Genomic DNA, 25,603 nt, shown 5'->3' with positions numbered 1-25,603 from the left:
AGTTTCTGATGTATAACATAGTGAATCAGCTATACGTATACATATATCCCCATATCTCCTCCCTCTTGTGTCTCCCTTCCACCTTCCCTATCCCACCCTTCTAGGTGGTCACAAAGCACCGAGCTGATCTCCCTGTGCCATGCGGCTGCTTCCCACTAGCTATCTATTTTACGTTTGGTAGTGTATATATGGCCATGTCACTCTCTCACTTTGTCCTGGCTTACCCTTCCCCCTCCCCATGTCCTCAAGTGCATTCTCTACATCTGCGTCTTTATTCCTGTCTGGCCCCTAGGTTCTTCAGAACCGTATTTTTTGTTTTTTGTTTTTAGATTCCATATATATGTGTCAGCATACCGTGTTTTTTTTTCTCTTTCTGACAGTTCACTCTGTATGACAGACTCTAGGTCCATCCACCTCACTACAAATAACTCAGTTTTGTTTCTTTTTTATGACTGAGTAATATTCCATTGTATATATGTGCCACATCTTCTTTATCCATTCTTCTGTTGATGGACACTTAGGTTGCTTCCATGTCCTGGCTATTGTAAATAGTGCTGCAATGAACATTGTGGTACATGACTCTTTTTTTGAATTATGGTTTTCTCAGGGTATATGCCCAGTAGTGGGATTGCTGGGTCGTATGGTAGTTCTATCTTTAGTTTTTTAAGGAACCTCCATACTGTTCTCCATAGTGGCTCTATCAATTTACATTCCCACCAACAGTGCAAGAGGGTTCTCTCTTCTTCCCACCTCCTCTGGCATTTCTTGTTTGTAGATTTTTTTATGATGGCCATTCTGACATGTGTGAGGTGATACCTCATCGTAGTTTTGATTTGCATTTCTCTACTGATTAGTGATGTTGAGCATCCTTTCCTTTGTATATCTTCTTGGGGGAAATGTCTGTTTAGGTCTTCTGCCCATTTTTGGATTCGGTTGTTTGTTTTTTTGATATTGACCTACATGAGCTGCTTGTATATTTTGGTGATTAATCCTTTGTCAGTTACTTCGTTAGAAAATGTTCTCTCCCATTCTGTGGGTTGTCTTTTCATCTTGTTTATGGTTTCCTTTGCTGTGCAAAAGCTTTTAAGTTTCATTAGGTCCCATTTGTTTATTTTTGCTTCTTTTTCCATTATTCTAGGAGGTGGGTCAAAAAGGATCTTGCTGTGATTTATGTCATAGAGTGTTCTGCCTATGTTTTCCTCTAAGAGTTTTATAGTGTCTGGCCTTATATTTAGGTCTTTAATCCATTTTGAGTTTATTTTTATGTATGGTGTTAGGAAGTGTTCTAATTTAATTCTTTTACACGCAGCTGTCCAGTTTTCCCAGCACCACTTATTGAAGAGGCTGTCTTTTCTCCACTGTATATTCTTGCCTCCTTTTCAAAGATAAGGTGCCTATATATGCATGGGTTTACCTCTGGGCTTTCTATCCTGTTCCATTTATCTATATTTCTGTTTTTGTGCCAGTACCATACTGTCTGGATTACTGTAGCTTTGTAATACAGTCTGAAGTCTGGGAGCCTGATTCCTCCAGCTCAGTCTTTCTTTCTCAAGATTGCTTTGGCTATTCAAGATCTTTTCTGTTTCCATACAAATTGTGAAATTTTTTGTTCTATTTCTGTGAAAAATGCCATTGGTAGTTTGATAGGGATTGCATTGAATCTGTACATTGCTTTGGGTTGTATAATCATTTTCACAATGTTGATTTTTCCAATCCAAGAACATGGTATATCTCTCCATCTATTTGTATCATCTTTAATTTCTTTCATCATTGTCTTATAGTTTTCTGCATACAGGTCTTTTGTCTCCTTAGGTAGGTTTATTCCTAGGTATTGTATTCTTTTTGTTGCAATGCTAAATGGGAGTGTTCCCTTAATTTCTTTTACAGATTTTTCATCATTAGTGTATAGGAGTGCAAGAGATTTCTGTGCATTAATTTTGTATCCTGCTACTTTACCAAATTCATTGTTTAGCTCTAGTTGTTTTCTGGCAGCATCTTTAGGATTCTCTATGTATAATATCGTGTCATCTGCAAACAGTGACAGTTTTACTTCTTCTTTTCCAATTTTGATTCCTTTTATTTCTTTTTCTTCTCTGATTGCTGTGGCTAACACTTCCAAAACTATGTTGAATACTAGTGGTGAGAGTGGGCAACCGTGTCTTCTTCCTGATCTTAGTAGAAATGGTTTCAGTTTTTCACCATTGAGAACTATATTGGCTGTGGATTTGTCATGTATGGCCTTTATTATGTTGATGTAAGTTCCCTCTATGCCTACTTTCTGGAGGGTTTTTTTTTTATTATTATTATAAATGGGTGTTGAATTTTGTTGAAAGCTTTTCCTGCATCTGTTGAGATTATCATATGGTTTTTATCCTTCAGTTTGTTATTATGGGGTATCACATTGATTGATTTGCATATATTGAAGAATCGTTTCACTCCTGGGATAAACCCCACTTGATCATGGTGTATGATCCTTTTAATGTGCTGTTGAATTCTGTTTGCTAGTATTTTGTTGAGGATTTTTGCATCTATGTTCATCAGTGATATTGGCCTGTAGTTTTCTTTTTTTGGGACATCTTTGTCTGGTTTTGGTGTCACAGTGATGGTGGCCTCATAGAATGAGTTTGGGAGTGCTCCTCCCTCTGCTATATTTTGGAAGAGTTTGAGAAGGATAGGTATTAGCTCTTCTCTAAATGTTTGATAGAATTTGCCTGTGAAGCCATCTGGTCCTGCGCTTTTGTTTTTGGAAGATTTTTAATCATAGTTTCAATTTCAATGCTTGTGATTGGTCTCTTTATATTTTCTATTTCTGCCTGGTTCAGTCTGGGAAGGTTGTGCTTTTCTAAGAATTCCTCGATTTCTTTCATATTGTCCATTTTATTGGCATATAGTTGCTTGTAGTAATCTCTCATGATCCTTTGTATTTCTGCAGTGTCAGTTGTTACTTCTCCTTTTTCATTTCTAATTCTGTTGATTTGAGTCTTCTCCCTTTTTTTCTTGATGAGTCTGACTAGTGGTTTATCAATTTTGTTTATCTTCTCAAAGAACCAGCTTTTAGTTTTATTGATCTTTGCTATAGTTTCCTTCATTTCTTTTTCATTTATTTCTGATCTGATCTTTATGATTTCTTTCCTTCTGGTAACTTTGGGTGATTTTTGTTCTTCTTTCTCTGATTGCTTTAGGTGTAAGGTTAGATTGTTTATTTGAGATGTTTCTTGTTTCTTGAGGTAGGATTGTATTGCTGTAAACTTCCCTCTTAGAACTGCTTTTGCTGTTCCCATAGGTTTTGGGTTGTCATGTTTTCATTGTCATTTGTTTCTAGGTGTTTTTTGATTTCCTCTTTGATTTCTTCAGTGATCTCTTGGTTATTTAGTAGTGTATTGTTTAGCCTTCATGTGTTTGTATTTTTTACAGATTTTTCCCTGTAATTGATATCTAGTCTCATAGCATTGTGGTTGGAAAAAATACTTGATACAATTTCAATTTTCTTAAATTTACCAAGGTTTGATTTGTGACCCAAGATATGATCTGTCCTGGAGAATATTCCATGAGCACTTGCGAAGAAAGTGTATTCTGTTGTTTTTGGATGGAATGTCCTATAAATATCAATTAAGTCCATCTTGTTTAATTTAAAGCTTGTGTTTCCTTATTTATTTTCATTTTGGATGTTCTGTCCATTGGTGAAAGTGGGGTGTTAAAGTCCCCTACTATAATTGTGTTCCTGTCAGTTTCCCGTTTTATGGCTGTTAGCATTTGCCTTATATATTGAAGTGCTCCTATGTTTTGGGCATAAATGTTTACAATTGTTATATCTTCTTCTTGGATTGATCCCTTGATCCTTATGTAGTGTCCTTCTTTGTCTCTTTAGTAGTCTTTATTTTAAAGTCTATTTTGTCTGATATGAGAATTGCTGCTCCAGCTTTCTTTTGATTTCCATTTGCATGGAATATCTTTTTCCATCCCCTCACTTTCAGTCTGTATGTGTCTCTAGGTCTGAAGTGGGTCTCTTGTAGACAGCATATATATAGGTCTTGTTTTTGTATCCATTCAACCAGTCTATGTCTTTTGGTTGGAGCATTTAACCCATTTACATTTAAGGTAGTTATCCATATGTATGTTCCTATTACCATTTTCTTAATTGTTTTGAGTTTTTTATTGTAGGTATTTTCCTTCTCTTGTCTTTCCTGCCTAGAGAAGTTCCTTGAGCATTTGTTGTAAAACTAGTTTGGTGGTGCTGAATTCTCTTAACTTTTGCTTGTCTCTAAAAGTTTAAATTTCTCCACTGAATCTGAATGAGATCCTTGCTGGGTAGAGTAATATTGGTTGTAGGTTTTTCCCTTTCATCACTTTAAATATGTCCTGCCACTCCCTTTTGGCTTGCAGAGTTTCTGCTGAAAGTTCAGCTGTTAACCTAATGGGGCTTCCATTTTATGTTATTTGTTGCTTTTCCCTTGCTGCTTTTAATATTTTTTATTTAACTTTTTATAGTTTTATTAATATGTGTCTTGGCATGTTTCTCCTTGGATTTATCCTGTATGGGACTCTCTGCACTTCCTGGACTTGTTTGACTATTTCCTTCCCCATGTTAGGGAAGTTTTCAACTATAATCTCTTCAAATATTTTCTCAGATCCTTTCTTTTTCTCTCCTTCTTCTGGGACCCCTATAATTCGAATGTTGGTGAGTTTAATGTTGTCCCATAGGTCTCTGAGACTGTCCTCAATTCTTTTCATTCTTTTTTTCTTTATTCTGCTCTGCAGTAGTTATTTCCACTCTTTTATCTTCCAGGTCACTTATCCGGTCTTCTGCCTCAGCTATTCTGCTATTCATTCCTTCTAGAGAATTTTTTATTTCATTTATTGTGTTGTTCATAATTGTTTGTTTGCTCTTTATTTCTTCTAGGTCCTTGGTACACGTTTCTTGTCTTTTCTCCATTCTATTACCAAGATTTTGGATCATCTTTACTAACATTACTCTGAATTCTCTTTCAGGTAGACTGCCTATTTCCTTTTCATTTGTTTGGTCTGGTGGGTTTTTACCTTGCTCCTTCATCTGCTGCGTATTTCTCTGTCTTCTCATTTTGCTTAACTTACTGTGTTTGGTGTCTCCTTTTCACAGGCTGCAGATTCATAGTTCCCATTGTTTTTGGTGTCTGCCCCCAGTGTGTAACGTTGGTTCAGTGGGTTGTGTAGGCTTCCTGGGGCAGGGGGCTGGTGCCTCTGTTCTGGTGAGTGAGGCTGGATCTTGTCTTTCTGGTGGGCAGGACCACTTCTGGTGGTGTGTTTTGGGGTGTCTGTGAACTTCTTATGATTTTAGGCAGCCTCTCTGCTAATGGGTGGGGTTGTGTTCCTGTCTTGCTTGTTGTTTGGCATGGGGTGTCCAGCACTGTAGCTTGCTGGTCATTGAGTGGAGCTATGTCTTAGAATTGAGACAGAGATCTCTGGGAGAGCTCTCTCTGATTGATATTACGTGGGGCCGGGAGGTCTCTGGTTGTCCAATATCCTGAACTCAGCTCTGCCACCTCAGAGGCTCAGGCCTGACGCCCTGCCAGAGCACCAAGTCCCTGTCAGCCCCACGGCTGTATTAGTCCAGGAATAAGCTTTCTTATAGGTAATTCCATTTTGCTGGCCATTGGAAAAAGAGGACAAGGACTTTGGTGATTTTTTGGCCGTGTCTGGGGAGCACCTCTGCTCTGTGTCTTTGTCACTGAAGGTCCGTGTTTTCAGCTGTGCTGTTGTCCCTGAGTCGTTCTGCAGTCAAATCTTCCTCGCCGTCTGCCGCCAGGCCACTCTCACGGAGGTGCTCAAGGCCCCTTCCTCCAAGCTCTCTGCACTTCCCCTGCCCACGCAGGAGGGACTACAGCACTCTGGGCCGCAGTGGTTGAAATTCTTGTTAGTTTTCAAAGTTCTAAGTTAGCCCAACCTTACTTGTAGCAGCCATTGGCTAATTTTAGTTTTAAAAGTAAATGTATTTAGCTCAGTGACGTTGATGAAGTCCTCAGTTCAGTTTTTTTAAGTAAATTTATTTATTTATTTATTTATTTATTTATTTATTTATTTATTTATTGGCTGCATTAGGTCTTTGTTGCTGCGTGTGGGCTTTCTCTAGTTGCAGCGAGCGGGGGCTGCTCTTCGTTGCGGTGTGCAGGCTTCTCATTTCGGTGGCTTCTCTTTGTTGTAAAGCATGGGTTCTATGTATGTGGACTTCAGTAGTTGTGGCACGTGGGCTCAGTAATTGTGGCACATGGGCTCTAGAGCGCAGGCTCAGTAGTTGTGGAGCTCGGATGTAGTTGTTCCGTGGCATGTGGCATCTTCCCGTACCGGGGCCGAATCCGTGTCCCCTACATTAGGCAGGCAGATTCTTAACCACTGTGCCACCAGGGAAGTCCCCTCAGTTCAATTTTTTAGCATATATACCTAGAAGTGGGATTTCTAGATCATATGGTAACTATATTTTTGATTTTTTGAAGACTCTGCCTACTGTTTTCCATAGCAGCTTCACCATTTTGTATTCCCACCACAGTGCAGAAGCCTTCTGATTTCTCCACAACTTTGTCAGCACGTTATTTTCTGGTTTTTTTGATCCTGGCCATCCTAAGGGATGTGAAGGAATATTTCCTTGTGATTTTGACCTGCATTTCCATGATGATTAGTGATGTCGAGCGTTTTCTCATGTATTATTGGCCTTTTGTATATAATCTTCAGAGAGATATCTAAGTCTCTTGTCTCTTTTTTAATCTTTTAAAAATTTATCTTTAATCTTTTTAATTTGTTTGGTTTTATTGTTGAATTTTAGTATTTCTTTATATATTCTCAATATTAACCCTTTATCATATATATGGCTTATAAATATTCTGTCTTATTACATAGATTGCCTTTTCACTCTGTCAGTTGTTTTCTTTACTGTTTTTAAGTTTGATGTTGTACCATATGTCTATTTTACCTTTTGTTGCCTGTACTTTTGGTGTCATATCAAAGAAATCATTGCTAAATTCAATGTCATGAAGCTCTTCTCTTATGTTTTATTCTAAGAGTTTTATTGTTTCAAATCTTATGTTTAGATCTTTAACCCACGTTAAGTTAATTTTGGTATATGGTGCAATGTAAATGTCCAACTTCATTCTTTTGCATGTGGATACTGAAAACATGGGATGTTTTCCCAGAAGCATGTTTTGAAGAGATTATCCTTTCCTCACTGAGTAGCCTTGGCAACCCTGTGAAAGATCATTTGACCATATATGTGAGGGTTTATTTCTGGGCTCTCTATTCTATTCCATCAGTCTCTGTCTTTATGCCAGTACCATACGGTTTTGACTTACTGTAGTTTTGTAACATGTTTTGAAATCAGGAAGTATGAGACCTCCAGCTTTCGTATTCTTTTTAAAGATCGTTTTGGCTCTTCAGGGTCCTTTCAGATTCCATATGAATTTTAGGATTTTTTTTGTCTATTCCTGCAAAAAAGTCATTAGTATTTTGATATGGATTACATTGATCTGTAGATTGCTTTGGATATTATGGAAATTTGAACAATATTAAGTCTTCCAGTTCATGAAGATAGGATGTCTTTCCATTTGTTTGTGTCTTCTTTGATTTCTTTCAACAATATTTTCAGGTTTTCAGTGTGCAGTTCTTCACTTCCTTAGTTAAGCTTATTCCTAAGTATTTTATTGTCTTTAATGCTGTTGTAAGTAGGATTGTTTCCTTAATTTCCTTTTTGGATTATTCATTGTTAGTATATAGAAATGCAACTGATTTTTGTGTGTCAATGTTGTATATTGTAACTTTTCCACATTGTTTGTTGGTTCTAAAAGGGTTTTTGTGGAATCTTTAGGGTTTTCTACATGTAAGATCATTCCATCTACTAAAAGAGATGATTTTGGTTTTTGCTTTCCAATTTGGTTGCCTTTTATTTCTCTCTTTTGCCTGATTGTTAGGCTACTAGGCATCCCCTAATTGTTAAGAATTCCAGGTCTACGTTGAATAGAAGTGGCAATAGATGACATCCTTGCTTTGTTCCTCATTGTACAGTAAACGCTTTCAGTTTTTCACCATTGAGTATGATACTAGCTGTGGGTTTTTCATAGATGGCCTTTATTACATTGAGGTACATTCCTTCTATACGTAACTGTTTGAAAATTTTTATCATGAGAGAATGTTGAAAATTTTCAGATGCTTTTTCTGCATCAATTGAAATGATCATGTGGTTTTTGTTCTTCATTCTGTTAATAATGGTGTTTTACACTGATTGATTTTCTTATGTTGAATCAACCATACATCCCAGAGATAAATTCCTCTTGATCATGTATTTGATCTTTTTAATGTGTTGTTGAATTTGGTTTTGTATTTTGTTTAGAATTTTTGTATCAATATTCAATATTACACTGTGTTTTCATTTCTTGAGGCATCTTTGTCTGATACGTTTGAAAATATTCTCTCCTCTTTAATGTTTTGGAAGAGTTTGAGAAGAATTGGTGTTAATTCTTCTTTAAATGTTCAGTGGAATTATTCAGTGAAGCCATCTGGTCCTGGGCTTTTTTTTTTTTTTTTTGTCAAGAGGTTTTTGATTACTGATTTAATGTCCTTCCTAGTTATAGGTCTGCTTAGATTTTTAAACTTCTTCATGAATCAGTCTTGGTAGGTTGTGTGTTTATAGTAATGTATCTGCTTCTTCTAAGTTATTCAGTTTGTTGTCATATAATTGTTCATAGTAGTCTCTAATGATCCTTTTATTTCTGTGGCATCAGTTGCAATGTCCCATCTTGATTTCTGATTTTTGTTGAGTTTTCCTTCTTATTTTAGTAGCTACTCTAGCTAAGAGTTTGTCATCTTTTTTTTTTCTCAAACAGCTCTTAGTTGGGTGATGTTTTCTATGTTTTCCTGTTCTCTATTTCATTTATCTCTGCTCTGATCTTTATTATTTTCTTCCTTCAGCAAACTTTGGGTTCAGTTTGTTTTTATTCTAGTTCTGTGAGGTGTAAAGTTAAGTCATTGATTTGAGATCTTTCTTCTCTTTAAAAGGAGGCATTTACCCCTATATATTTTTGTTTCAGTACTGCTTTTGCTGCATCCCATAAGTTTTGTCTCAATATATTTTCTAATTTCCCTTGTGATCTATTTTTTAACCCACTAATTGTTCAAGAGTGTGTTGTTTAATTTTCACATATTTGTGAGTTTTCCAGTTTTCCTTTTGCCTTTGATTTCTAGTTTTATTCTGCTGTGTTCAGAAAAGTTACTTGGTATGATTCCAGTTGTCTTAAATTCGTTAGGACTTTTTTTTGTGCCTCACCTGTGATCTATTCTGGAAAATTCTCTGTATCCACTTGAGAAGAATGTATATTCAGCTACTGTTGCATGGAGTGTTCTGTATATCTCTGTTAGGTACAATTGGTCTATAGTGTTGTTCAAGTCCTCTGTTTCCTTATGGATCTACTATCTGATTGATCTATCCATTATTAAAGCAGGGTATTGTATTGAAATAGTTTACTATTGTGTTACTGTCTATTTCACCCTTCAGTTCTGCCAGTGTTTGCTTCATATTTTTGGGTGTTCTGCCGTTAGCTACATATATTTATAATTGTTATATCTTCCTATCTTCCTTTTATCATTATATAATGTTCCTCTTTGTCTTTTATTACAGTTTTTGCTTAAAGTCTATTTTGTCTGATACAAATATGTCCATCCCTGCTCTCTTTTGGTTACCATTTGTATGGAGTATCATTTTAGATCTTTCACTTTCAGCCTATGTATGGCCCTATACCTAAAGTGAGTCGCTTGTAAACAGTTGCATTGCATTTTGTAGTCACTATTTTACTCTCTTTAAGATATGATTCATGTACCCTAAGCACCTTAAACCTTTGTAAAAATTGTGAAGAATAACTTGAGCCTTCTTTGAATAAAGAACTCTACACATTTTAAAATGTTTTAGATACTGACTAGTGCAAATCTCAAGGACAAGAAAGATCTTTATTACTTTAGTCATGAAATCTATTTGGCTGTAAGATCTGCTTTTCTAGCAGTGAATACAAATGTGAACCCAGCCAGGAAGCATTAGTAGATCACAAAGCCTGACATGGCACATGAGGAGCCAGCTATTCACTTATGCAAATTAGAATAAATTGATGGAATAAATTAAAGAAATTTTGTACACTGTACACTTTTTTAAAAGGGAGCCACTGCATAATGTAAATTTGTTTATTTTTCCTTCATTAAATATTTGGATACTGTGATACTGACATTATATTTTAAATCACATTGGCAAAAAGTTTGATATTTTTGTTTATTATGTGGTATTTAATAAGTCATTCAAATATGTCTTAGCCCTAAAATGTGCCACGCATAATGTAAATGAGGATACATAAATGCTATATACAAATCTTGCCCTCCTTGAACTATAATCTTGTGGAAGGAGACATATATAGCATTAATGGGTGTGGGGTAGAGCTAGTACATGGTAGTAACTCAAGGTGGGAGGGGACTCACGTAATGTGATAAGCACATCCATATGCATAAATATATTGACACACATCCTTTCTCAAATGTAGTCTAAATGAGTTAACACACATACACACACATGCCCTCTCCCCCCACTCCCCACACACATACTTAGCAAAAGCCATAAGGCAGATTTCATCTTCTAGGGACCTTCTCCACCAGGCTGATTAAGTAGCTGGTGAACCCGCCACAGAAGGCTGCTTATCTTAGCCATTGGCTCTCCACCATCCAGTTTCCTAGGGCTAAAATACCCACAAGCCCAAACACACAAGGAGAACTTCATAAATATCTTGATAAGTTATAAATTCCTGTTTGGAATACCCACATCTGTATTTTCCAGTAAATCAGCCACCTATACAACTTCTAAAATAATACAAAATATCTGTATACTATCAAATTTAACTAAAATTTGTTAAAATTAGCAGTTTATAAATTAGCATTTGGTTTTATTTATAGCAGGGAAATGGGATTATAAACAGGACCAGAATAAGGGGGCAGATTGGGTTTGTGTGACGTGTAAATATTTTTGTTTCAGATAACCAACCTGAACTCAAATGTATTCATTCCTGAAAAAGGAACTTGCATCTGTGTCCCAGGACTGTTCTCTGGGAGAAACCTCCATAAATTTTTTGGTGGTGGCAGATTAATTTTGTCCCTAACTCCAAGATAGATAGATAGATAGATAGATAGATAGATAGATAGATAGATAGATATATAACAAGATATATATATATCTTGTCATTTTCTGGGAATCCTGTCAGATCTGATAACATAATTAATCAACTGGTATCACCTCACAGTTAATCACATCTATTCTTACTTGATCCCCTGATCACTTTTGCTCACAGAGAAACAGGGAAGAGTGAGTTTGCAAAGGAAACTTGGCATTTAGAGCTTACTTCCATATCCTTCTCAATGCCCCTTACCTTCAGTTGACTCATTTAGTATTTTTCTTTAATAAATTTATTTATTTTATTTATTTATTTTTGGCTGCATTGGGTCTTCATTGCTGGGCACGTGCTTTCTCTAGCTGCAGCAAGCAGGAGCTACTCTTTGTTATGGTGTGCAGGCTTCTCACTGTGGTGGCTTCTCTTGTTGTGGAGCATGGGCTCTAGGTGCACGGGATCTGGTAGTTGTGACTTGCGGGATCTAGAGAGCAGGCTCAGTAGTTGTGATGCACGGGCTTAGTTGCTCTGCAGCAATGTGGGATCTTCCCTGACCAGGACTCGAACCTGTGTCCCCTGTACTGGCAGGCAGATTCTTAACCACTGTGCCACCAGGGAAGCCCAACTCATTTAGTATTAAATGAAATAAATAACAGTCAACCAACTTTCTCTGTTTACAACCACCTTCCTCCTAAGGAATACTGAAAACAAATTTATACTTTGTTGTTTTTTACTATCTTTCTGTTAGGCTGGGTACCATGAAACTTCCTGAGTGTTCTAGAATTTGTTATTTGACATTACTAAATATATGGGTTAAAAAATGTTATCCCACTCAGAATATGTTTATAGTTCCTCTGCTACTAAATATTCCTCCAAGTGTGGCATAGTTGGCATTTTTTTCTGGTGAAATTTTGTGGCAAAGATCAGCCCATTAGGGAAAACATTTTCACAAAGAATGTGAGGTTCAACATTATTCTATGATATTAGAATTATATGACTTTGATGATACAGCTATTTTAGAAAACTGTATGGCAGTAACTTATAAAATTAAACATGCTTTTACCACATGAGCAAGCAATTCCACTCATAGTTATTTACTCAAGACATGAAAATATATGTCCATCCAGAAAGTATATATACCAATTATTCATAATAGGCAAATATGAATAGCTGCTAAAAATCATAAAAGCTAAAAATCAGAAGCAACCTAAAGGTTGCTCACTTAACTGATGAATAGATCACAAATTCAATGTCATGAAATACTACTCAGCTATAAAGAGAAACAGGACTGATAAATCTCAAAAACATTATGCTGAGTGAATTAAGTCAAACACAAAAGTCTATGTAGTGTATGATTCTATATAATGAAATTCTACAAAGACATAATTATAGTGACATCATGCCCATGGTTTCCTGGAACCATGGGGAGGGGTGTGGGGATCAAGTGCAAAGGGGCTCAAGGAAACTGGAGGGTTGTCTGTCTGGATTTGGTGGTGCTTGCATTGTAGCATACAGTTACCAAAAGCTTTAAACTGTCCACTTAAAGTTGATGAATTTTATTACCTATAAATAACGCCTTAAACAACAAAAAAGAGGAAAAAAATTAAGTGACTTTGTCTTGCTACCTGTTATAAATTCCCCAGAATAGTAAAAAGGAAGGATGAATATGTATATATATATATATATATATGTGTGTATATATATATATTTCTTCAAGTAACTAAAGTACAATAAAATCTTTAAATCTCTATATTATAGGAAGTGTGTAGCATTTTATATATGTTGGATGAAAACCTGTATATGCAAGAAAGAGCTGGTTCCATTTTACATGTTTATATTTAGGGATAATTTTTTTTGTAGCTTGTAAATATTGTTATATTTAAAACTTCTTTGTGAATGAACAGTACTGGTGAGATATTTCCAAATGCAAATGTGTTCCTTACATCTAGCATTTTGAGATAAAGAAGTGGCCTGTAGAACTCTATTGTTGAAATGAATGATGGTCAGTAATTAGCAACAAAGATTATTGATATTTAAATTCTACTTGTTTTCATTCTACACCACTTTCCAATCATTCATCTTAACGAATTTTGAGATAGTCTAAAAAACACCAAGACAGCACTTTGCAAGAAGAATAATTGGTCTCTTGGAGAACCAAACTGTTAGGTCCACCTTGAGATGAATGGATTATATTCATTTAAAGGTTGCCTGGATCTTTTGAAGGTTTGAATTCATGATCCACCTGTCTCGCAGGTAAATCCGATTTAACTAATTGTTAGCGCTATTGCTTTTCCATCTTTCCTACCTTTAAAATGGTAACAGTCAGCAATAGCTTTCTCCCCCTAAAGTTTTCTAGTTACAGATCGGGTATATTTATAACAAAAAATCAACTATATCTTTCCATGAATAGTAGTTCAGTATCATGTTTTAAATCTATTTGAGCGATGTTTCTATGTCTTTGCTTAGGATACATTTATTAAAAATGCCATCACAACATGTATTGAACAGTAGGAATTAATATTCATCATCAATCTTGTCTCCTTTTAATCATAATTATTCTGTTTCAGAAATTATACTGTCGTTAATTCCAAAATCATCGTGGTCACCATAAGGCCTGAACCCAAGACAACTGATTCATTCCTGGAGATAGAACTAGCTCATTTGGCTAATGTAAGTATCATCCACTTGGCATTGAGTTGCTTGTAGAATTTACCTTTTAAAGAAGGTTAACAATCCTTCTTTTGACTGATAAGACCAGAACACATTTTCTAAACTCTTTAGAGTTGCAAATGAATTAATTTGTTATGAAGATATGTATTATATACAAACAAAATGACACATTATCCTATGCTTTGGTTCATGATAGAACTCTCTTCAGTTTCTCCAGGATAATAGTTAATAGTTTGTCAGTGCCCACATCTTTATTGGGCTCTAAGCTAAGAAGTAGGGGAGATCAAATGGAAGAACCACTCTTGCCACATGGTGAGGAAAACTGCCATGTAAACACACAGATTTAAGATGCATGCAGCAACAGAAGCTACAGACATAAAGCAAAGGGCAGTGACATACTCCAGGGTACCCCAGGGTAGGAGAGTCGGTGGAACAGATTTTTAAAGTGCTACACCCAGGATCAGCGGAGGCTCCTTGTAACTGTTTGGGTGCTCCAGTGATTCAAATCCAACTCTTCCATCCAGAATGACAAGAACCCTTTGTTAAATGCATCCACCTGCAACTGAAATTCTTTAGACCTTGTTCAGGCCTTATGTAGAAATTTAAAATATCTACTTATCCTTTATACATCCACCTTAAATACCTAAATCATTGATTTAAGGGGCAAGGAAAGTGATTCCTATTGAGACTTTCTTAATTATGCTTTTACAATTCCTGTGTTAAACTGTCTCATATGTTGCATATACATAGTTTTTTTTTTAATCCCTTGCAAAGTTTCTATGAACTTGATTTTTGCATACAATTAATGAAAGCACAAAATGATTGTGATTTTCCCAAGTTCATATAGTTAGTGAATGACATGATGAAATTGATTCTCACATCCTTTAGTTTACAAAACCTGTACATTTCTGGTATTTTATAATTTTTGATTTTAAAAAACTCCATTTTATAAAAAAAATGACAATTATCTTCCCTATAAACCACTTTTTACAAAAGTGTTCCAGCTTCCTAGATTGTCTAATGAAAATCTCAAATCTCTCAGCAGTAACTTTTAAACATCATGATTGCTACTTAAACTATTAGGTCTTTTCCCAGTTTTGCAAAAATGTGACCATACTGGTTCTATCTACCTTTGACAATGTATTTTATTTCTGTTATATCTACCTCCTCATACCTTTAATGACCCTAATCTAATCACTGCACTGAAAGCTAGGAGATACTTTTAACATAATTTTTGAATAAGGAACTTTGTACCTTCAACATGTATTATAAAATATTTATTTACATATTTGTTTGTATATATTGTTTATCATGGTAATGTCTATCCAGTTATAAGCATTGATGAAACATAGTAAGAGATAATAATTCCCTGAATTGCTTACTGAAAAAGCAATGCAATGTCAGAATGTATATCCTGTTTCTTATGGAGTAAACAATTCTGTAAATGAACATTCACACAACTTTCCTACATAAAGATAAAATCACTATTGAGATATAGATACAGATGTATTATCATTGGTATTGCCTTCAAAGTTGAGCTATTTTAGATATGACATCTTGCTTATATCAAGACTGTCTACTTTCACCTATTTTCTTATAGCAAATGTATCTGCTGCATTTTTCTAAGCTCAGAAGAGATTAATGACTTGCAAATTATATCTGTTGTATACACCATGTGCAAAAGAAATGAAGAAAAGAAATTAATAGTTATAATGAGTCTAGGGAAAAGCCTGTTAACATTATTTAAACAAAACATGTTCTTTTTAAAAAAGCTTTTAAATAAATAACATTTAAAGTATGTTAAGTGTAATAAGCCCCTTGGGAACTGGTAGGAATAGGTAATAGAACATGAAATCTTGAAATTTCAAACTGTATTCAGCAAAGCCATTTGCAGTTTTAACCAGCTCATAAGTCATTGAAGAGTAAGATACTATTCTTAGTTCAGTTTTCTAGGCTCGTGGCTTTATTGTTATAATCTGTAGAGTCTGAGTTTGTGGTCCTTAGTGCTTGGGCATAGCAATTGCTTGATTATAGGAAATACCAAATTTGCTTTTCTGAGAAGAAGAATTTTGTTTTTCATATTATTTAAGGTTTCTTCAGTGTGACATTTATACTTATCAATATTGTTAGGTTCCATAATGTGCAAGGAAAGTTAATACATTTATTGAAAGTCATTATTGGGACCTAAATAAGTGCAGCAGAATGGATCTATAAGTGCACACATAAGCAAACACACATTCACACATGCTCACATCCACCATTAGGATGCCTTGGTCTTGACAGATCTGAGCCTGCTGTGAATTTCCAAGATATATAACATCCTTAGCGTTAAAAGGTGAGTTAGAAGAATAAGAAAATAAATGCATTTTAGTTATCTCGTGCTCTATCAACTTTGCAAGCCTGAAAGTGCACTTTTTTCAAATAAAAAGTCTTAAATGTAGTTCCATTTCTGGTGGAAGGACACATTGGACTATCCTGGCCTGCAGCCTCTGCAGTCTATTTTCGCCTTTCTTTTTATTCCTTCCTCTAAGCAACAACTCTCATGGTCTAGGTAGGGCCAACCTGCTATCTTTCAGGATTGAGAAAAATCCACTGGGTTTTTTTGTAGTTCTCAAATTGGTCATAGTCACAAACGATCTCATGGGAATTGGGGCTTGAGGTTTTATTTTCCTTGCTGTATTTGCTGGCATACTAACAGGATCTAGCTAACAAATTAAGGAGTTTGTTTCATGTGTATAAACTAAAATGAATCATGAGCCATGGCCTTTGTAAATCATAGTGGAAAACACAATGGAAAACTCTGATGAATATGCTTTTCACCATTAGCATGAGAAACAATGAAAAGAAATTCCAACATTCATCAGTGGGTATTTTCATGAATAGCAAAGGCTGATAACAACCCAATGAATTAAAAATCACTTGGCAAAGCTTAAAGAAGTTCATTCTATACATCTATAATTTCTACAAAGGGGCGTTTTTATCCCTTTACTTTTAAAATTACTTTTCTACCCTAGCTTGCGTCCATTTGGAAAAGATTTCTGATGTTTTGCCTGCTTAAACCCCTTGGTAGTTTTTATGGGAGAGTCTTGAAATGCTAACAAGTAGATTGATGGTGCTGCCAACGGCTGAAATTGAGATAGAAATTATTCTCTGGCTACAGTTTTTTTTTTTTTTTTTTTTTTTATCCTGAATTCCTAAACTTGAGTAAGCATTCTTCCCACTTACATTTCACATTCAGTTTATTCTTATTCATAATACAACATTGATATTCTTCAAAAAGATTTTAGACTAATTATGTTATTGTTGGAGTAAGGGTCAGCAAACATTTTCAGTTGAGTCAGGTTAGACATATGAGCTATAATGGTCTTTGTCACATCTACTCAGCTATGCTATTGTAGTGTGACAGCGACCAGAGACAGTATATAAAAATGGATGTGGCTCTGTTACAACAAAATATCATTTACAAAGTAGGTAGCAAGCCAGATTTGGCCCCTGGACTGCATAAGTTGTCACCCCCTGTATGGTAAAGAGAATGTGGCCCCCCAGAGATGCCCATATCCTAACCCCCATAAATCGTGAATATATTATATTACATGTCAGAAGGGACTTTGCAGTTGGGATTAAGGGTAAGAACCTTGAGATGGGTCATTTATCCTGGATTATGTGAGCAGATCCAGTTTAATCACATGAGCCATTAAAGTTGGAAAGCCTTTCCCGGCTATGGTCAGAGAGATGCAAGGTAAGAAGGACTCACCCTGCCATGGCTGACTTTGAAGATGAAGGATGAGGGCCACAAGCCAAGGAATATGGGCAGCCTCTAAAAGCTGAAAACAACCCCTGGTTATCAACCAGGAAGGAAATGTGGACCTCAGTCCTACAACTACAAGGAACTAAATCCTGCTGAGACCCAAATGGACCTAGATGTGGATTCATCCCCATATCCAGAAAGGACTACATTCCTGTTAACATTCTGATACCAGCTTTGTGAATTTCTTGAGCAGAAACCCAGCTAAGCTCACCAGACTCCTGACACACAGAAACCGTGAGATAATAAATCTGTGTTTTTCTATGCTGCTAAGTATGTGGTAATTTGTTACAGCAGCAATAGAAAGCTAATAACCCTGCATTGGAGCATTGCAAAATTAATTTTTTGATTATGAAAATAATATATATGCATACAGTAACAGTGCCATTTTGAATCAGATAAACTACAATAATGATAATATATTACTCAATGAAAGTCAGTTAGCAACTAGAGATTACATTTTGCCATGCTGATTTCATGCCAACACTTTAGGAATCTGATTAAAGGAATCACCACACAATGAGAATGGCCATTGTAAAGTGGTGGTGGGATATTAGGGAAAACTGGAGGTTGCCAGGAGCAACTCTAACATTTGTAGATGTGTTGTGCTCTTGAAGCAATTTAGCAAAACTTCTCTGCTGGCAGCCAATAGATTGGAACTGTGCAGAACAGCCTGGCCAGCCCTTGTCTCTGCTACAACCCCATAAAAGCACTACTAGGACACATTGTTACAACCTCTTGGATATAAAAGGAAAAGACAAGCTGTATGCTATATCTATATGGAATCTAGTTATCTGAGTGTTTGTTTATTAAAGTTATTTGCCACTTCAACCTTGGAGAGTTTTTACCAACAGATAAACCATTTGTTTTTTGAGAGGTGCACCCAGACTTGTGCAGCCATTGTTGGAAATGATGCAGTCACATATGGGGAAGACACTCTAAGACATATATGTAGAGGCAATGATTTTCTTTGAAGGATACACATATAAATAATTTCTGCTAGTGGTTCTACTTTTACTACTTCCCACATGTCAAATAGAAAGTATTTGTCACGAAATAATGTACATTCAGTGACTAGTGATATATCTAAGAAATTAGAGAAGCAAGCTGTTATCACATCCACAAAAATAGTGTCATATGGTTAATGTGGGCTACTGAGTAACCAGATAGCAGAAGCTGGATTACACACGTGCCCTCCCCTTGTGTTCTAACTGAATGGCTGCCAAGTCCTGGAAGACATGACTTATCCTGATAGAACCGTACTCTGCCTTCCTCACTTCAGTGGCCTCTATGCTCTTCTGCTTTAGCTAAAGACAACTATTCCTTTTCCATTTTCTTGATTTAACTGGTTCTCAATGAGGTGCTTTCTGTAGAACTCATGTAAATAAATGGAAAAATTCCATATCTCCCTCTCCTTTTAAGTAAGAACAGAGTATTGCATTCTCAGTGAGGCTCTTTGGACTTCAGGACTGTCAGCTACCTTGTAAAAAAATTAGAGTTAGACCCAGATTTAACTCTTTTTAAGTATCACTTAGAAATGCTAAAATACTCTCAAAACCTTGAGAAGAGGTATGGAGAACATTCAACAGACTGTCTTCGTTGTAGAGTTGCATGTGATATGATACCTCTTCGACTGCATCATCCCCTTGGGTGGTGTATTACATTTGCAGGGATTATGAAGATGTTTGTATGTTAGAAGACATAATCCAGAAAGGGCTCCCTCTCACATTGATCAGCTTTCATGACCTGTCAGAAATTTGACTGTGGAAAAATTTACATCTACGAGAATCTTACTTCTCTTAGAATGCATTCCTGAGCTTTTTAAAATGTGGCTTTTCTCAAGTAGTATTAGAATTATAGGCAGGATATATATTAGTCTTTTGTGGGTCAGGTCAGGTATTTTGGAAATGTTCTTAGGAATTCCCAAAATGTGTTTTTGCAGTTATATAATAAATACAATTAACAGTGGGGATAGAAAAAGGGTAAGCTTAGCAAAATCCAGATATTATTAATGTAATGCCTTTATATCTAAAGTTTTGGAAATGAAGAGAGACTTTGGAGTCTCAGTTGAACAGTCTTTCTCCTATCCACGTACAAGAACTCAATGTGCAATTCACTGGAAGATGTGACACAAGGACTCGCCCTGGAACATCTTTCTCAGAGCACTGGAAATGTTGAAACAGTGACAAAGAGGTCACTGGCCTTCTCCACGTCCTTAGAAGCTTTGTCTATGAGCTTGCTTTACCTCTACAGACAAGAGGATATTTTTTGTTTCAAGAGGACTATGAAAGGTACAAGAAAGTTAAGAGGTTTCCAGATTAGGAATTTACTATGGCATATGAGGACTAAGCATTTGAAAATGTAAAGAAAAGCAGAGTGAAGTAACCATGTTATTTCTGTTGTGTGTCTATGCTTCTACAAATGTGATGTAGATTAAAAATTATAAGGAGTGGAGGGAGTCATTAGAATGTATGTTCCTAAATTAAGCCCCAATCTCAAAATTCCTGGAGCCAAGGAACCTACATTTTTCATCAGCATCCCAGGTGATTCTAGAGTAGGTCCAGAGAAAACACCTTGAAAACATGAAGATAGCAAGAGTGTAATTAAGATAGCATGTGAATTGAATTTATTCAGAACTTAAAAGCACCAAGGAAAAATTAAAGTAACTTGGTTCAGCATTCATGTTTATTGTGATTTTTATCTTTTCTGTAAATGACTTCCTTCAGGCATTTGTTCAGATATCATCTTATTGGTGAAGCCTTCTCAATGTACAAAATTGCAATCCATTCAACTTCCCAGCCTTTCCTACTCATGTGGTTTACTTTTCATCATAACACGTTACCACCTAGCATATTATATATTTACTTCTTTATGTTTTTTGTCTCTCTCCCTGCCCCCTTCACTATAGCTAAGTGTATGAGGCAAGGATTTTGTTTTGTTCAATGCTGTAGCCCCAGTGCCTCCAAGGTGTCTGGAATGTTACAGGTGTTTGCTAAGTGACTTTTGCATGAATGGAGGAGTTTGTTTTGATCATCTTCCTGGCTCACTCTTCTTCTTCTCTTTATACCATAGTGAGATGTGTTGAAAATATTCCATAGGGGAAAAAAGGACTTGGAAGAGAGTTTTGTAAAAGAAAAGGAATTCATTTATAAATGTCATTCTAGAATCATTAAGGGCTAGGGCTAGAAAAGATGTCTAAATTCCCTATTCTACAAACAAGAAAATAGAAAAGTTATGAAGATCAGAGGAAAAGAGAGAACCACCTATAAAAATACATGGACAAAGCCAGTGATGTATTGTATTGTTAAATAGATACACAGACAGTCACCAGTTTACAATTTTTTGACTTTATGATGGTGGGAATGCGATACGCATTCAGTGGAAACCATACTTAGAATTTTGAACTTTGATCTTTTTCTGGGCTAGAGATATACAGTAAGGTACTCTCATATGATGCTGAGCAGTGGTCCACAGCTCCCAGTCAGCCACACAATCACAAGGGTGCACAATCGATATACTTATGACCATTCTGTACCCATACAACCATTCTGTTTTTCACTTCCAGTACAGTATTCAATAAATTACATGATATATTCAACACTTTTTATAAAAAAAGGCCTTATGTTAGATGACTTTGCCCAGATGTAGGCTCATGTAAGTGTTCCGAGCACATTTAAAGTAGGCTAGGCTAAGCGATGATGTCCTGTAGGTTAGGTGTATGAAGTGCATTGTCAACGTATGATATTTTCAACTTGCAGTGGGTTTATCAGAATGTAATCCCATCACCAGTCAAGGATGATCAGTAATGGTTTGCTTGATGTTGAGACAGAGGAGAGAAGTAAAAGAAAATATCAAAAACTGTTAAAGGCACTAAAAGTGCTGTGTAGAACATCTATGGTAATTAGGAAACTTGGGTCATGGTACGTTTTTAAACACTTAAAAGTGGGTGAGTTCAAATGTTTAACTCAAGTTCAACTATACTGTTTTCAGTGGAGTCAAGAGACAGTTTTTTGGCCAAAAATATGTTTTTCAAGAACAGCGTATTCTTTCCAAAAGTTTTCAAATACATTCAGTTTTAATATTTTAAGTGTCAATTATATTGACAGCTCTATAAATTAATCTTCTCTAGCTGGTTTGGCTCATTTACCTGACAGCTTTTGGTTTCTTAGTTTCATGCTTTTCTTAAATCCACTTCTGTGAGTTGGTTCACAGCCTGCCTATTTTCCTCTTGCTTCTGTCATTACGTTTTGTTCCTGCTCTCTGTCGGGCTTGCCATTTCCTGTTATTGATTTTCTGTAAATTCCTCATAACAGACCTTGCAGCAGAGTACCTTTGAGAAAAGTATCTGAAAATTATAACAAATATTTTACAAGTGGTTTCTTTTAGCCAGGTTTTTTGGGTTTTTTTTTCATGTATAGAATTCATTCATCATTGGGTTTTTCTTTCTTTACCATCTCACATTCTTATTCTCTAAGTGACTGGTCTATCCAGGTACTAAGATTCCTCTAGTTTGTTTGTTCTGCTTATTTTTGTAAACTTCAGATGTTTCCATAACTGACCTCAGCTCATAGGCCCACGTATGGGTGACTGTTCTGGAATGAATGTTCACAGAGGGGTGCCTGTCTTTTGTGTAGGTCCGGAATGTACAGTGAAATGCAAGATTGAGTGGTGCGTTTGGAACCTATAATTTTCATGTGGATTGTTTCTAAATTTTCACAAGGACAGAAAGAGAGAGAATCATGAGATCTAAGGGGTAAGGGGTGAGGAAGGTAGTGGGTGAAACTGAGGGTTGACAGAGGCATGGATGAGAGTAGAAGAGGCATTTCTCACCTTTATACTTTCACTCTAAAGTGGAAATTAGTGTCTTTAGAGGGGTAAAATGGATGGTGATATCTAAACAATTAAGTTCATATTCTATTTCTTTTCTAATATTATTTTCTTTTGTTATAACCTGTTATGAGCTCTAATTATGAAATATTAATCCTATAATCAGTATCCTGCTTTGGTTTATATAAAGATTGAACTTAATCTCACTCATACATTACTGAAGAAGTGAACTCGAAGTAGAGGACCTGTAATCTCAAGGTCCTCACCTACGCATACAGTCTATATCCATGACATGTATACTCCCATGCCCTTCATTGTCATACTCCAGGGATAATTTACTTTCTAGAAAGTTCTCTGAGCTCTTTTGAACAGAACCCTAGATAAATATAGCATAACTTTATTATACGACATTGTAGCTCTGCTGAGGATTTCTTAGGAAGTCACAAGCTGTATCAGGATTTCAGGTAAGACCAGACAGGGTCTCATAGGACAGAGAAAGGAACCAGTTTGAAACAGTATCCCCCTCCCCATCTCTTGAACATCCATATCTATGCCTCCTGTGAGAACTAGAAAAGGACCCATTTCTTCCATGGAACTCTCTCTGACACAGGCCATGATGCTCTGTCCATCATTTGTCCTTTAAAAAGTAAATTATCAACTAGTGACATTGATATGAGCATGTCTCTTTTTTTGTTATTTGAACATTCCATGTGTGTTCCTCTTCAATCTCTGTAAGGCTATAACCCATTTCAGGGAAGGGAATGTTTTTTTTTATTTTCTAAGAGCATAGTTTGTAGGTATGAGCATCTGATGAGAAGGATGCCTTAGAGATGTGGTCTTTGAGGGATTTTGGAGAATGGTAATGGTGCTAAAATATGGGAGTTAGTCAATGTCCCAATTAAAATGAATAATGAAAGTTGGGGTAGATTTCACCAATTTTAGAATAATGAGCTTAAGTTTCTTCTTCCTAGTGGAATTCTAGAATGGACTCAGTGAACAGCACTTAGAAAGGCAGTGTTTCACAAAGAACTTGCCTAGACTTTTAAAGATGTTGTTTTGCCAGATACATGCCAGTGATTATCTACTTGGAAACAAGACCAAGGGCAGGTTCTCTGAGTGAGCATGTCCCCCTGTGGGAAGGAGCCAGTAGGCTGTTTCAGGACTGTAGCTTTCACCTGCTTTGGCCTATTCATCACTTTTATCACTGACTTGTTGGATGAGCCCATAGATATCATGTTTGTTTCTTAATCCTGCAGTGACACAAAGTTAAAGAGTGAATATATGTGATGTCAAAATCAGGATTCAAAAAGCTCCTGAGAGGCCTCAGTGGGTAATAATACCTGTCAAGCTCAGGGGAAGATTACCAAAATATCCCATACACTGTTGGAATGCATTATTAGGCATATGGCACCTACATTGCAGAGGCAATAGTACCGCTTTGTCCTGTGCAGGTAGGACACAGGTGGATGTGTTCCCTAAACACACTTTAAAGTGTGTGCTCCAGGAGATGAATGTCGTGGAAGATGAGAGAACTTGAAAGCTACAGAGTGTGTTTAATAAAAAAGAGAAGAGGATCTGTGAATAGCTCACAATATCAGAGAAGAAGAATTACTAGGTTAGTTTCAATGGGAAAAATAGGGCCCAATGAATGTGACAGAAAGACAGAAAGAAAAACATGCCAACAATTAGTCTCTTCAAAACAGAAGGTACTTGGTGGATAATCCAATGTGGAAAACTCATTGTGTCATGCTGAAGGTCATTGTGGCTACTCATTGCATAATGATTAAACTGAATAAACATTTAGCATGTTTTTCCCATAGTTTTATTAGATGTGATTTTATAGGAATATGATCTGTTGATTAAGAAAATATTGCAAGTCTACAGACTCTCTAGAAATGGACAATTAATGCAGCCATGTCTTGCCTTTTGGAAGCTGCACCACTGGAGGCTGAAGAGGAAGTGGCAGGTGTGCCTAATGCAGAAAGTTTCACTGTGATTGAATTATTATAAATATTAGATATTGAAAATACTTTGGTTTCTTAAAAGAAATAATCCAGCAGTTACTATTTTAGGGGAAAAAAATGAAATAGAAATCATCAAAGTATGGACCTTGTCGTTTATGAGGCCTTCACTTATAATTAAAAAAAAAAAAAACAACTATGGGTTATGATGTTTGGAATAAATATAAAGTTTTCATGAATAAAATTTCATAAAATGGGCCATTAAACCTATGAGTAAGGACATGCAAATTTTTAACGCAAAAAACTAGAGGTGGAAACCTTAAAGAATCTTACTGCAGGATAAGAAATGTGCCATTCTTTTTGCATTTCACATAATCCTTCAGTTTTTTATGTATGTACTCAAGATACATTTATTCTTTCTCTGCTTATTTTTAGGGCACTTTGAATCCTTATTGTGTTTTATGGGATGACTCAAAAACGTAAGTGACAGATGTTTTCTTACATGACTTTGGACTAAACATTCAAAGCACATTAAGTTATTTCAGCTGCTTTCTAGTCAACAGGAATATGATAAGTTAGTGGGATGTGAGTTACACTAGGAGAGAAAGCAGTCTCCTTTTTGAATCTGTAGGACAGTATGATGATTGTGTTTGTGTGTGATGATGCCATCAGGTTACATCCCAAGGTAGGATTGCATTACCTGATGTGTAAGGCACATTGCGATGCGAATTCCATGAGGATTTTTAAAAGCTCTAATATTTTAAAATTATAGGAGCTCAGATGCTAGTTCAACATTTTGCCCTAGTAATTCAGCTTAGAATCGCAGAATAAAATAGCAATCTCTATGGTCATTTAGCCAATACGTTACTTGCATGGCCTTGAATCTATTATCAGAGTAATGAGATATTTATATGGCCCTTCCAAATTGTTTTGTTATAAAAACATTGAGTGACATTTAATTTTCTTATTCATAGAGTAAGGATGAATCATTCTTCCATGTATTGCTTTGTTTGTAACAAGTAATTGCAATATATCTGGTCAAAATCATCTTAATCTCATTGGTAATGCTATGAGATTCTAAGGTCTCAAAGAGCAGAAAAATCCATGATTAAGGCTTAATTAGACTCCCATACTTTAAGTACTTCTGTGGGTTTATTTCAGTGTAGTAGCCAGGTTATACAATCTTG

General features: G+C 36.0%; 1 protein-coding gene across 1 annotated transcript in view; it reads left to right on the top strand.

Moving 5' to 3' along the window:
- Positions 1–25,603, top strand: part of ADGRB3 (adhesion G protein-coupled receptor B3) — an 802,747-nt gene that overhangs the window by 436,931 nt on the left and 340,213 nt on the right. The window contains exons 14-15 of the mRNA XM_059942117.1: positions 13,721–13,823; positions 24,852–24,895. Coding sequence (XP_059798100.1) covers positions 13,721–13,823; positions 24,852–24,895 — 147 coding nt within the window. The remainder of the gene's footprint in view (positions 1–13,720; positions 13,824–24,851; positions 24,896–25,603) is intronic.

Source organism: Balaenoptera ricei, chromosome 12, assembly GCF_028023285.1.
Source record: "Balaenoptera ricei isolate mBalRic1 chromosome 12, mBalRic1.hap2, whole genome shotgun sequence".
Taxonomy (NCBI): Eukaryota; Metazoa; Chordata; class Mammalia; order Artiodactyla; family Balaenopteridae; genus Balaenoptera; species Balaenoptera ricei.
This window is presented reverse-complemented; position numbering and strand designations above follow the sequence as displayed.